The sequence below is a fragment of the Elgaria multicarinata genome, chromosome 6 (genome assembly GCF_023053635.1).
Source record: "Elgaria multicarinata webbii isolate HBS135686 ecotype San Diego chromosome 6, rElgMul1.1.pri, whole genome shotgun sequence".
NCBI classification, from domain to species: Eukaryota; Metazoa; Chordata; class Lepidosauria; order Squamata; family Anguidae; genus Elgaria; species Elgaria multicarinata.
Window position 1 is genome coordinate 80558527 of NC_086176.1, and position 15185 is coordinate 80573711.

The 15185-nt window shown below is 41.8% G+C and overlaps 1 protein-coding gene across 1 annotated transcript in view; it reads right to left on the reverse strand.

The window, feature by feature from the left end:
• Positions 1-15185, reverse strand: part of VCAN (versican) — a 149247-nt gene that overhangs the window by 118228 nt on the left and 15834 nt on the right. The window contains exon 2 of the mRNA XM_063129648.1: positions 9933-9999. Within this exon, the coding sequence (XP_062985718.1) occupies positions 9933-9993 (61 nt within the window). The 5' untranslated portion in view covers positions 9994-9999. The remainder of the gene's footprint in view (positions 1-9932; positions 10000-15185) is intronic.

The window sequence follows — 15185 nt, forward strand, 5'->3', positions numbered from 1 at the left end:
TGCAAATTGGTGGCTCTGATGTCAGTGGGGTGATGAATCCTCTCCAGGTTTGAATCAGAACTGGTCAGAACTCTAAAGGACCTATTCACACCTTGGATAGCTCCTTTAGAATTCTGACCAGTTCTGACTCACACCTGGAGTGGATTCATAACCCCGCTGACATCAGAGTCACCAGCCTTCACTGGGAATACCTGCACCATGTCTTTAGATTTATTGGTAGTGTTAAGAGCTGTCTGTCTGGAAGTTCACTTACTCTGAAGCTGCTTCAGGATACTCTACAGACAATGGTCATACTGTACAGAAGATAGTCCCCTATTTTGAGTTGCTAGCAGAGGACAATCATCTATTAGAAGGTGTCTTCTATTTGAAGAAGTGTCCAGCCCAAGTGTGGTTTAAAGTCAAACAACCATAAGGAGGAACTGAACACAGAGGCCTGGAAGTTGCCAATCAACAGTTAGCACCAGAACAGCAGGCTGAACAGCAGACTGGTGAGATATATTGTATTTCTATTTAAATTACAGTTATTATTTCAAAATGCATATAAATTTTAAATAGACAAACGTTATGGAAATTGGTGTCCTCTTTTGTGTCTCTTTTGGTGATCTCTTCCCTCTTTTTTGGGCCATGCATAAGCAGCTACCCTAATTTGAAGAAGTTCATGACCATTTCAAAATGCTTTCTAGAGGGGGGCTTCCTGGAAAGGCCAGTAGGGCCAAGGAGAGAAGACCAAAGCTTGGCAGGCCAAGAATTTAAATCACAAGGAAGTGAACTTCTGGCTGTTTCTGCAGCAGCCCAGATGTAACTAAGCTTTCTGAGAGCAAGATAAGTACAAGCAGGCTGCAGCTTCACAGTAATGCAGAGTTTATCATCTTGCTGGAAGCACTACTGAGCCAAGTGGGAATACTGATAAAAACTATGCTGGAAGCTCAGGAAGAAAGACCCACCAGACAGCTGCAGGGAGGTAAGCTTGGAAAGCTAGCCAAGAACCACAGAGACCCCAGATAGGAACATGTCTGGAAGGAAACCAAGGGAATAGGCCTGTCAGGTAGTGAATCAACTGTTTCAGCAGCTGAAAATCACTGCATTGAAGACAAAGGCCAGAGTGTCCCTGTAAAGGTACCTCAGAAGAGCCATTCTTTATAGAAAAGCTAGTTTGATAGCTGGGCAATGGAAATAAAATCCAGAGTAGACATCGTGAAACTCCTCTGTGAGGAAAGGTTACTGTATTTGAGGCTTCTTAGTTTAGTGGGGGAAGGCAAAGAATGATGCAGGTCTATAAAATTATGCATGGTGTGGAGAAGGTGGATTGGGAGAGGTTTTTCTCCCTGTCTCATAATACTAGAACCTGGCATCATCCAGTGAAGCTGAATGGCAGGAGTTTCAGACTAGACAAACACAGCTATGGAATTTACATCCACAATATGTAGTGATGGCCATCAACGTGAATGGCTTTAAAAGGGGATTAGACAAATTCATGGGCAATACATCTATTCATGGCTATGAGTTGTGATGGCTATATATTAGTATCAAAGGCAGCATTCTTCTGTATACCAATTACTGGGGAACACAAGTGGGTGGGTGCTATTGACTCCATGTGGGTTTTCCATAGGCATCTACTTGGCCATGGTGGGAACACAAGGCTGGACTAGATAGGCCTTTGATCCAACATCAAAGAGCTTACACGTTGAAACCTACATACAGCTTGTTCATGTGAAATGAGGAGGAAACTACAACACATACCTTCTAAGGCAAGCCAGTAATGTTTATGAATTATCCCCCCCCCCAAAAAAAAAAATCAGGAGTTTTTTATATAGTCTTTTTCTTTTCACCATTAATGAACCTTACCAAATAAAAGCTGCAGATATGACAGTGTTTGGTAAGCACATTTACACTAGTATTCATACCTTAAAAGACATCATGACATAATATACCCTATGGTTTACTCTATTCTGTAACCTGCTTATGACTGGAAATCTTTTTCCATTTTCAGCATAGACTGAAAGGATAAGGTTACACACCAACCATCTCAGTCTTTAGCTATGAATTCTCCCCCATATCATTGAGAGAGCTCAAGGATACCACTCCTTCTCCAATATGCCTAGATAGAACATATTGCAGAACAACCGCCTCTTAAACATGTGGCAATGGTCCTCTACCATGAGAGCTAATGTATCCAGTTGCTAGGCAGTCAGAAGGGCTGTTGAGCTGCTTAATTAATTTAAAGGGAGACAGTTATTTAGGCAAGGAGCCCAGAGAAAAGCTATAAATCCTACAACACACTTCCTGGAGCTCAGAAGTAGACTTCTTTTGTGTGAGATTCTACCTTGAATAAAATCTGTTCTCCTTTTTGACCTTCATCAGAAACCCAGCCTCCCTTGTTCCATGGACCCAGACTCTGGCTTTTTGGTTTTCAAAGCCTGTGCTGTTAAACCTCATCTCTTTTTTATCAATGGCAAAACTGGTCTGGGCTTTTGAAGCTCCCCTAAGAATAAAACATTTGCTCTGGGCTGGAGAGGAAACAAAGATTTTCCTAGGAACTGTTAATGCGGCTTTTGCTATGACCCTAGGATTATCGCACTCCAGCTGTGCAGCAGTTTTTTTTTTCATCTGAAGCATCATATTATAGCAGTCATAATAAATACAAGGCTGTGATCCAAGCAATCTGTAGTTCCAGGCCAGCTCATGATCAACTATGGGTGTTAACCACTCCATAGCCAATAGTTGGAAAGGCTTAGGATAGTGTTCAGTCTACAACTAAATTATTCCAGGATATTGGGATGTCAGCTTGCAACTCACAGAACCATCCTGTCTTTTGAACAGTTCCAGAGTCCAAAGCTCCCAAACGGTGACATCGCACCTCTGATTCTGCTGTCAACCCTTAGACCATTCCTCTTGTGGGGCAACATGAACATCTGATTTGATCCATCAGTCCAATGGGAGGCTGGACAATGGACCTGAGGCAGGAGCAGAATGTGAATAGCCTGAGCTGAATCCCCATTGCAAATAGGGCTGTTAAAACTAGTGACCTAGTAACCTTACCAAAATAACCCTATTAAATTGGATAGGCCTGTTCAGAGGCTATTCGTTTGTGGTCATATGGAGTAAGATCTGTGAATCCCACAGGAAGGAAAGCTCTTTATGATTCGACAACATTGCTAAAGAAAACAGTCAGTATGACTGAGTCAATGAATAAAATAGCTTGGAACTGGTTATATTTACATGAGAGAGAGAGAGAGAGAGAGAGAGAGAGAGAGAGACTATACTTCACGTAAATTATGAATAGCCCAACAGCATATGCTTCATGATGAGATCAAAATTGCCAGCATCCACAACAAAGAGTGGTTATGATATGCAATGTATTAAGATCCATAGACTAAACAGACGCGAACTCTCTAAGTCCTACAAAATACTTGTGGGTTTCTCCAGTGTCTTTAACTGGATTACTCATGGGTAGACCACTTCAAGATTGCCACTTAAGTAAAAATATTTAAAATCGGAAATTCAACACTGGTGCAACAATTGTAAACATGGACATCCCCGGCTTTCTGCCTCCAGTGCCATTATAACATTATACCGTGTTGCTAACAAAATGCAATGTTTTGCAACATTTTGCTGATGGCGCTGCAGGAACAGAATGGCCTTAGTTCCAGACGATGGCATAGTAGGGGGTGCTGTGTGTCTCCTATATTATAGAGGACAATGCTTTGTTTGAAGGCATCTTCTGTTTGAAGGACTGTTCAATCCACTTCTGGTTTAAACTTGAGGAACAATAGGAAGAGAGTGCAGAGTCCCTGACGTTGCCCATTAACAGTTAGCACCAGGACAACGGACTGAGCAGGCACAAAGCTCACCTTGTCAGAGTCTTCCATTCTATAGTGGGATGCATTGTATTTCTATTTAAATTACAGTTATTATTTCTAAATTTGCATCTATACATATAAATTATATTGTGTATTCATATGGAGATTTTATGCAGACCTGTGTCCTCGGCTGTCCTATTTTTGCTGATGCATTTCTTCTTTTTTGCTGATACACAGCAATAGCTCTTCATTTAGGCTGAAATTTCTACATGAAAGACACTAAACCTATGCACAGATTGTCATATTTGACAAGCACAGATCAGGATATTGTGATCCCAATACTGACTTGCTGGAACAGACCCAAGGTCCATCCAGTCCCATATTCTCTTTCAAATAAAAGCCAACCATATGCCCCTGAAATCTCATGAGCAAAGCCCTGATATCTACTGTACCTATGTTCTACTGAACATGAAGAATCAGTTTAGCAGTCATGGCTAATAAGAACCAAACCACACCTCACTTTAAAGCAGGCTTCCTCAACCTGGCGTGCTCCAGATGTGTTGGACTGCATCTCCCAGAATGCCCCAGCCAGCAGAGCTGGCTGGGGCATTCTGGGAGTTATAGGCCAACACATCTGGAGCACCCCAGGTTGAGGAAGGGTGCTTTAAAGGGAGGAACATATGCAGATCCATCTTTCCTCTATTTTTTTTAACTCTAGAATAAATGCAGGGCCCCTGATCTGGATCAGGACCCTAGCTTCTTAGGATGGGGTGGTGTGGGGTTATGAGGATTTTAAAGCAAATGGATCACTATTTCCGGTGCAGGGGGTGGGTGGGCTGATCCAGATGAAGAATGTCACACAGGAAAAGCAACTAAACTCCTGTACTCTGCATACTAGGATCCCACTCTGTGCTTACTCTAGGGTGAAAAAGAAGTAAAGTATGCTTTGGCCCTAACTGTTGATAAACCTATCCCTTCTGTATAGTCATTTATGAAGCCTTCTAAGGCTTTTATGGCAGTGAAATTTGCATAAGAATTATGCATTGCATAAAGAAATAACAACTTCTTTGAGTGAAGAAGTAGATGCACCTGGAGGTCTCTAGCAACTGAACTTCACAGTGACCGCACACATCATACAACACACATGCCTGCTACAATCATCTACAGTGATGATCTACATATGGGTTACAATGACACCATTTAGAAAGGACAAGAGGCAATGCATCAATTCCACCTCCTATAAGGTTTCAGACTACATATGATTACTCTTCAGAAGCACCTACTTCTCTGGGTAATACATTTTAAAAGTATCTACAAAATATGTTCTTTTTTAAAAAAAATGCTTTTGGGTGTGTGTGCAATTTAATCTTGTCTATATCCAAGAGTAATCCTTTCAATTTCTCTGTTAATCTTACCCTACTACACACACACTCTTCTCTTCCCTGCCTCCTGAAATCCCAGGAGTAGGCAACGTGGTGCCCTCCCCAGCCAGCATGGCCAATGGCCAGGGATTACGGGAGTTGTAGAGCACCAGGTTGCCCACCCTTGCCCTGGCGGGACACCAGTTATGACCTATATGGAAGTGTCTTCTGTGCAGGCATTTCATCAGGTATAAAGCAGCACTTAGGAGCATGCTGTACACATTGCTAAAGTAGATATGCAGGAATATTCAGGTCTACCTGCAAAGACTTGCTTGGGGCTTTGACAATGAAAGAAAGAAATTGATTAACAAAACCCTTTCTGTTCTACCAGATGGCTTGCGGTCTGAGTTAGCACAGTAAAAGAGAGGGGGATGTAAACCAGGCGTAGTGAAGGATCAATTACTCTTTCAAATGCTGGCTGTAAATCATGTGAAACTAGGCAAATGTACATTCCATCTGCTGCACCAGTAATATTTAAGAGGGCACATATATCTGAATGTAGTAGCATGAAACACCCTCGTATATACATATGAAACATGGATGCCTACTTCTGTTATTGGTTCAGACTGACTAGCCTCTTAAAAACAAATGCGAAAGAACCAGGGATGTCCGTTGCCGGGAAATCCAGCCCTGTTTAGGGTGTGCAGTGTGTGCATTTGTGAGCCAAGCTACAGATTTCCCCCAAATTCTAGAGACCTTTTGCATACACACACACACTGTGGTGGCCGCAGTTTGCACAAATTTGTGTAATCGTGCAATATATGACCAAAATTTGTGTAATTTGCGCAAATTAAAAAAAAACACTGGAAATCTGTTTGTTGCCTTAACTCACTGCAAGCTGTATCAGCTAGTCGAAGATGAACCAAAGTCGGGAGGGGGGAGTCACTGAAACCACTTTGAGCTCCTCCACTGCACTGGAGTCTTCCACCCCTAGGAAGAACCACAGCTGATGGCCACCCTACAATTAAGGTTTCTAGGAATCTCCAAAAGCCACAGCTGCATGCTGGGAAAGACAGTTGAAATTATGGCTACTGCCCCACCAACTCACCAGAACAACTTAACATGTTGAAGGTGCCATCTGCACATAGGCCCACACACGTACATCCCAATCCCCCATTTTTCATTATGTAGACAGGCCCTATGCACCTCTCAAGCAAGATGATATGTGGGGAAATATGGTTGATAGCTGGAGAGAGGGTGTTTTTTCTTTGGTTACTGATGTTGCCTAGACCAGATGTGGCTTGCGGTGCAAAGGAAAGGTGTACCCCCTTCTCCTGCCCACACAATAGGAAGATGAGGGGGTTGGCCTTCCTTCCTGCCATGAAAGGCTTAAAGTCAGGAAGCTAGACAAGAAGTTTATTACTTTCCTCTTTATCATGAATAGAACAGGAAATTCCTGACTCCATCCAGATACAACTAAGTGTAATGCCACCTAGTGATTAAATTACATAATGTCCCTATCCACTCACTATCCAGATCTCAACTTTCTTCTTTCCTTTGGCAATGCCACCAGTGAAGACATATTCCCACTTTCCATATTCTGATCAATCATTGTCCCTATTTTGTTCCTGTTTTTGCCAGGGGGAAGATGGCAAAAACTTGAAACATGTATTTTGAGTAGGTAGAGTTGTCATTTGGGGCTCAGGTCCCTCCCCAGAGTCCCTAGGAGTTAAGCCTTTGAACAGGGGGTGGATACATCCCATCTCTAGTGCATGTAAGTGAGCACAAGGAGCACCAGGCAGACCAGAGGCTGCCATTTCACACCCTGCAGGTCCCAGGGCATATTTGAAAGTCTTGACAACCTATTGCAAGGCAATTCTTTTTGTCTTTTTTTTAGTAAAAACCTTCCCCCAACTTGGTGCCCTCCAAATGTATTGGACTACAAACCCTATTATCCCCATGCATCATTAGGAGGATGGGACCTGTAGTCTAACTTCACATGCACATGAGGGCAGACTGTAATAGATCTTTTGCCAAAAGATCTCTTTGGCTTTTTAGATCAGTGGAAGATGGGAGCTTGGCAGAATAAATTAATGCCAAAGAGAGAAGGCAAATGTCTCATTGCACTAGCAGTTGTCCACTAGTGCAATGTCAAATTTAACCTAATACTTTTAATAATATTATGCCTCTCAATCACTAGAAAGCTGCACAGCTTGCTCCTCTACATATTTATTTAGAAGCCAGTCCCTCCATATTCATTTGAACATACAGCATTCTAAGTCAGGAGAATTTAATGCCTTCATACAAAATTAGACTAGATCAATATAAACAAAGTCAATTTAACTATGGACGTTAAGAAGGACATATCCAGATAATGATCAGCTGGCTACAGTCTTAAAAAATGGTTATGTTATATGTAGATTATGTCAAGTTATGTCAACTATTACCATGCGCTCCATATCACTCAACTCACTATGCTATGCTTGTCCAAGGATAAAATTGGTGAAAGGGTCATATAGGCCCTTTTCAGAAGACACCTTAAACCATGGTTTTAACCATGGTTTTAACCATGGTGAGTAAGGCTTTTTTGCCTTATCCACCATGGTTAAAGCCGTGGTTTAAGGTGTATTTTGAACAGGGCCAATGTGATACAAAGAACAATTGATGAAATTTTGACAACAGTGGTCTCTCTACATGGGAGAACATTATTCTTCTGAAGATAAATATATTTTTGCTGTTATAATTGAGAAGACAGATGATATTTATACATTTCAGTAAAAATGGTGAAGAGGGTGGTTTTAGGAAAAAGAAGCTACTAGTAAGGAAAATGAGTAGGTGTAAGAAGAGTCAATTAACTCTGATCTTACATATTCTTCCACTCTACAGGGATTTTCCCCCTCCCATATCATCACAAGCATTACACCCACTTGCAAATATTTAAATTATGCCACCATTGACGTCATACTCCAATTTAGCCTGTTATTAAAGGTAACACCTTAACTACAGACAGTGCAAATCATAATGGAAATCTCCACCTCAGTACAACATTATAGCCTTTAAAAACTTCCTAATGGCCTAATTCACAAACCAGTTGAATCAGCTGAAGCAAAATATCCCTTCGAACATCAATTTAATGATTCGCCCAATTTTCTAGAACTTGCTTAGACAATGATTGCTGGAAGAGGGGAAACACTAACTGACCAAGTGTTACGTTTGACGCTTGTGCAAAAAGCACTTCTGTGGAGGTATCAGCATGCAATCTGTGTAGAGATGGTCATACGTGAATACCTGCATTATGTGTTTGCACACAAATTGCATGCAAATTCTTTCCATGTAGCAATTTTATAAAGGCTGAAGCAGTGGAGGCTGGGGCTCCGATATCAGTGGGGCAGTGAATCACTCCAGGTTTCCATTAAAACCAATCCAAACTCTAAAGGAGCTATCCTAGTTTGGGAAGATGGTTCAGCACCTTGGATAGCTCCACTTGAGTTCTGACTGGTTCTGACTGGAACCCGGAGCAGATTCACTGCCCCACTGACATTGGAATCACCAGCCTTCACTGGACTGAACTGACCATAAACCAGCTTAGGGCTGCAATCTTATGCACACTCATCAGGACCAAGGCTCTTGAACACTCACTTCCAACTAAACATACGCAGGATTCCACCATAGCTTGACAAGTGTGGAATCATAGCGTCCATTTACTGCATGCAAAACATGCTCAGTGACAAAGCGCGTGCTTTGAATGCAGAAGGTCCCAGGTTCGGTCCTTGGCATCTCCAGGAATCCTTCCTGAAACCCTGGAGAGCAGCTGCCAGTCAGTGTTGACAATACTGGTCTGAGAATAAGGCAGCTTCCCGTATCCCAATGCCTTCCCTGCCCTACTTATTGACACCAGGGATTCAACCTGAGACCCTCTACGTGCAAGGCAGGTGTTCTTCACAAGAATAGTCTATTCCTTAAAGGCACAGAATGCTCTCTCATCAGCTGGCACAACCTAAGAACACAATTTCAGAAGATCATCACCATCTTTCTTAACAGGCACTCTGTACCTTTAACAGCTGAGAAGCTTGACAAGTGCTGCTTTCCCCCATAATTGCAGGTTAAATATTTCATTATCAAACAGCCATTTTTGAGCCCCTATTTATGGGCTCTTTCAGACAGGGGAAATTGTGTTTCCTTACCATCGCTCTTGCTTCCTGCTTCTCTTCCACAATAAGGACAAGCAGAATCACACCGGGGGGGGGGGGGGGGAAGCAAGCAGTGACCATGTGGCCCATTCAGTCTAGTTGAACAGCACCCTCTACTGGGCATTTTGTAGCAAAACTTCTCCTGCACACAGCAGGAAATAGCAACAAATATTGCTATAGCTCAGAAGAGTCGCATTTTCTAAGGATTATTTTATAATGAAAAAATAGCAGAAGGAGCAGGAGACAAGCAGGAGACGTGCAGGAGGATCACTGCTTTGTCAAAATGACCCACGAACAACCATGACTGGTCAGTCACGAGCATACTATAAAACATTCATCTGAAGAAGCTCAAAAAGAGAAAGGAAGTGGTGAATCCCCAAGATATAAAATAGGTTTCCTTCATTTTTGTGTATCTCCTATCAAGACAAAGGGAACACAAATTCAAAATATGGTCCACAACTTAAAAGTTGTGGCTGTCAAACTAGTTACTTCAGAGTGATTGGCCAATAATCACGAGGACAACTTCTCCAACTCTCTTAGAAGCCAGTTGCGGAATATATTCCCATGCATGTTGCCCTTACCTTTGCGGAGTGCATATGCTATGGTTAAGGTCCAACACATCCATAAGATTTTTTTAAACATCTTGACCTACAAACAATGAAAACACAAAATCAATTAAATGTTCTAAGTGAATACTTGTTGTGGTAATTATATAGATTTTTTAAATTAGGGGCTATTTTGCTGACTTCATTCTAGCTCTGTAGACAAGATACCAATGGCCAAAGGCTGGTAGGATCCAAAAGTTACTGGTTTTCATGAAATGAGTTCTTGACTACTTACTTTCTTCAATCATGCATTTTAGAAACAGGTCACAATGAACCAGTGAAATCAATCAATTACGAAGCTTTTAGGGTGTGATCCTATGCATGTTTAGGCAGAAAAAAGGCCTGTGACTCCCATGGGGATAGCTGTCTATACATGCACAGGATTGCACCCTTACTCCACTCAAAGGGTACCCTCAATCAGGAGATCTCTCTATCTGTGTATCTATCCATAAACACCCATATACACACTGCAGGTGACAAGCATCACCTTCTTTCTTTCCTAACACAAGGGATGGAATGCCTCTTCTAAGTTCATGCCTGCTATGTGCATCATCTAAAAATAATATACACATTTAAATAATAAATTATTTTATTAATCAATTAAAAGTCATATCACTAATTAACTAAATCTGCAATCCTATGTGCACTTACCTGGGAGTAAGTCCAACTGAACTCAATGGGACTGACTTTAGAGTAGACATGTATGGGATTGCTGTCAACCCCACTTAAAAGATTGTTATTGCCACTTCAGGTGCCCCACAAAACAACCCAGCCTAGTTTCCTCCTCCTCCTTCTAGGGCTGTGACAGAAATGATCCAGTATAGGGAGAACTTAACCAGGACTGCTTAAGTCAGAGATCAGCAACCTAGTGTCCCTCCAGATGTTTTGGACTGCAACTCAGCCCCAGCCAGCACAGCCAATAGTAAGGTATGATTGGAGTTGGAACTCAAAAAACCTGAAGGACCACAGATTGGGAAGTCTGGTTTAAGTATCTCAAGGAGCCCAGGGCTTCTGCATGCAACCACCATGAATATGGTTTGACTCGTTGCCTGATTCTAGGATTCCAGTTCTGAATATGCATCTTCAGTTATCCCAATCTTGATGACAAGAAGTCTCATCTGTTCACTGTGCTGCATGGATCTTGTCCTTAAGTGCATTCTAAAGTTTATCTTGTAAGCTGTACCAGTTCCAGATCTTAAAGTGACACTACACCAATTCTCCAATTGCCTACATCACTCTATTAGGGTGACCATATGAAAAGGAGGACAGGGCTGCTGTATCTTTAACAGTTGTATTGAAAAGGGAATTTCAGTAGGTGTCATTTGTATATATGGAGAACCTGGTGAAATTTCCTCTTCATCACAACAGTTAAAGCTGCAGGAGCTACACTGCAGCTATACTGTGACCAGATTTAAAAGAGGGCAGGGCACCTGCAGCTTTAACTGTTGTGATGAAGAGGAAATTTCACCAGGTTCTCCATATATACAAATGACACCTGCTGAAATTCCCTTTTCAATACAAAAGCCGTCTTCCTTTTCATACGGTCACCCTAGAGACTCTATTATATTACGTCTAAACAAATTGTTTTGTTATTGCACTGTAGATCCCAAGAAAATGCCATTAATAACAATATTTCCAGATAGTAAAAGCAGAGGCATGGCACATATAGACCTATCCTTAGAGATTTTGATACCTGTTGATTATAAGCATCTCCTTCTAAAATGCAATTCTTTATAATTTTCCATGGTAGGGATAACATGAAAAAATATAAGTTGTACACAGATTTGGAAACTTTATGGCAGTGTTTGTTGATGTAAACTCTTGTAACTGCAGGTCTTTGGTTTGTATTAAAATAATGAAAGTCATTTTCGTAACCAGTGAATATTGTAAGATAATGGCTACAATCCAAGCCACAGTTATGCATTCTTAGATCTCATTAACCACTGTGAATGAAAAGTGGGTAACCTGGCTGGATCGCAGCCATCGTTGGTGTACATTGCATTATGTGTGTTGATTCTCTTGACGGAATGTGTCCTATGCAAACATTTTAACAATGTCAGCAATGCCAAACAATCTCTGTGTAACGATGTGAAGAGTATGAAGAGAGAAAATAGATCCAATAAATTAGAGGTAGTAAAATATCAAAATAACAAACAATCGGTTGTTCAGCATCTGATTCTAGTATTTTTAAATGGATAATAATACTTTTCTTTCCAGAGATTAAACAAAACTTGGTTTATAAAACCTGACTACTAACATTTTGGTGGAATGCATGGTTTACACAAAGTTTCAGTGTAGCAAAGGTTCATTTCAAAATTGCAATTGAAAACATTTGAAAACTGCAATTTCAACCCAATCCAATGTAAACATAAATCCCACTGAGTTTAGTGAGACTTTCTTCCAAATAAGGATGTGCAGAATTGCAGCCATGCAGTGCAAGCCTATGCAACTTATTCAGAAATATCTCTATAACTGGGAAATCCTACTCAAAAGTAAGCCCCACAGAATCTAAGGGGGTTTACTCACAGGTAAGTGGGATTGCAGCCAAAGTTCAATGGTCTTAGAGTACTTTCAGAGGAGACACTTATCCCACCATTGTCTTGCTTCATTCACAGAATGAGGGAAGGGGTGTGTGTGTGTGTGTGTGGAAGGGGGTGGGGGTCATCTTCAGTGGAGGCTGGTGGATCTGATGCCAGTGGGGCAGCATAGCTCCTTGAGAGTTCTGACTGGTTCTATCTGAAACCCGGAATGGATTTACCACCACCCCTGACACCGGAGCCACCAGCCTCCACTGGTCAACTTCTACTTGCACCTCCCACATTTTCCCACCACTTTTTCCATCTTTTTCCAATCCATTACTGGTGGAAAAAACCCATAATTGCTGCAAAATGCTTTCTGGTTGTTAGCAGGAGGAGCCTTCAGTCTGGAAGCACCCTTATTGTCACATAAGTATGGACAGGATTGCAGCATTTATTTCAAATCAACAGTTGAGTTCATATGTATTACTCAGAGTAGAATCCCAGAAGATTACTGGAATTCTGGATGAGTATGTCCCAAACTCAAACCTCATAACAGGCAGTCTGGGATGCATTCCAAACTAGGAGAATGATTCAAAAAGAAACATATAACGACTCAGATTAGTCCTTTTTGATGTGATGGCTTTGAAAATTATCATAACATCTATTTAAAGGAGCCAGGGGTCCTAGAGTATTAATGGCTACACTCAGCATTTTCATATACAGAAGTTGACCTGATCCATTCACAGCAGTGGAATTTTGTCAATGACTTCAAGACATTAGCTAGCAGCCAGAGTTACATTTTACCTCTTTTTCCAGTATGTGGAAAAAAAGCAAGTGGCAAAAGCCCTGTGCAGGCTGCAGAATTAGGATTAAAATGTGCTGACACAGACATTGCTGTACTGAGCTGTCACATGTAAATTAAAGTTTGTATTGATCAAAATGAGTGAGATTTTTAAAAACGTTCTATCAGGCAATAAGAATCTTGAGGCTTAACATCTGAGCTTGATCTCTAAATGAATTACAATGCATCACCATGTATGCTGGCTATGTGTGGCACTCGCTATACGTGCTTGTCATGGGTAATTACATGTGCTTGGTGATTATTTGCTATTGGTAGTAACTATGACTATTATAGTATTAAAGAAATCATAGGGTGCAATCCTATGCATGTTTGGAAATTAAAAAGTCTTACAACTCCCAGCATTCCCCAGCCAGCTTTGGTTCCTGGGGAAGGCTGGGACCTGTAGGACTTCTTTCAGTCTAAGCACGCATATGGTTGCACCCTTAATTGGATGATTGTATGAATTTTAGGTGATTAATCAATTAATCTATCACTGAAGTTGCATACAATTCCATATGGGTAAAAACAATATTTCTCAAGCAAAGAGGATACATGTTTTTATTTTAAAAAAATGCACACATGGGTTGTAGCAGGCACCATCTTAGAAGAGGCATTCCCTCTTTTGTGAGAGAAGAGAGGTCATGCCTCTTTGGAGATGGTGTTTGTCACAGTGGAGGCTGGTGGCTCTCAGTCCACTAACATCACGGCCACCAGCCTCCACTGGTTTGTCATGCACAGTTTTTATAAGCATTAGGCATGTGCTCCGCTCCGATTAGAAGCACAGAAGCAGGAGCAAATTGGCGTGCTCCGCCTTGCCCAGAGGCGGAGTAGAAGCGGACCGCAGACCCCTAGAAGCAAGGCGAAGAGAAGCGCCCATTTTCGGAGCGCTCCTCTTTCCGCAGTCCGGTCCGATTGCCATCTTGAAACATTTCGCCCATAGGATTGTATTGCGGAAAAGAAAGGGGGATAACTGTGTTGTTTTTGAAGCTATCTTTCTGAAAATTCTTGTGCTTGGAGAGTCGTGGATGGGGGTCATTTTGAGCCTACTCTCAGCTCTCTGCGTGGTGCAGTTCGCGTGCTAGAATTTTTTAAAAGGTAGGGTAAAGGCGGGAAAAAGGTTACCTGTTTCAATTGCTATGGGGCAGAGTCAACTCCCGGTCATGATCACATGATCCCAAAGTTGGAGGAGGGGATAGGCAAAACGGGTAACTTGGGATTCTGGGAAACTTCTCTTTCTTCTCTGAACGGAGTTTTCCCAGTGTTTTTTTAAAAAACAGTAGCTCCACCAAATGCACTAACACAACCTGAAATCATACTAACAGATAGGAAACACACAGCAGTGCTACCCACCCTAACTTTGGGGAACAACTGAATACATGTGGTGCAAGGGGATGAGTTACCCTAGGGCATCCCATTTGGACGTGCCCCCCCTCTCCTGTACTTGGAGGGCCATCAGAGCCCTCCAAAGAGAGTAACCCGGTGGAGCAATGCCTATCATGAGTTGAAGTGAGAGCTTTACTCCTTAGAGCTTTCGTGGTGGAGCAATGCCTATCATGAGTTGAAGTGAGAGCTTTACTCCTTAGAGCTTTCGTGGTGGAGCAATGGCTTTCATGAGTTGAACTGACAGCGTTGCTTCTTAAAAGACTGGTCACTAGGACCAGTCAAATTGGCAGCTGCTTCTCCCTCCCCTGGGCACGTCCCCCTATTGCTGGTAAAAGACAGATATAGCCTTTTTAAAAAAGTTCTTCTTGTTGTTTATTCAGCAACACTGCTGCTTTTAATTCCACCCCTCCTTTGTTTATTTATTCCATTTTATATGCATTACTGGCTTATCCTTGGCTCACTTCCTTATGCCCCCAGAAATGTCAG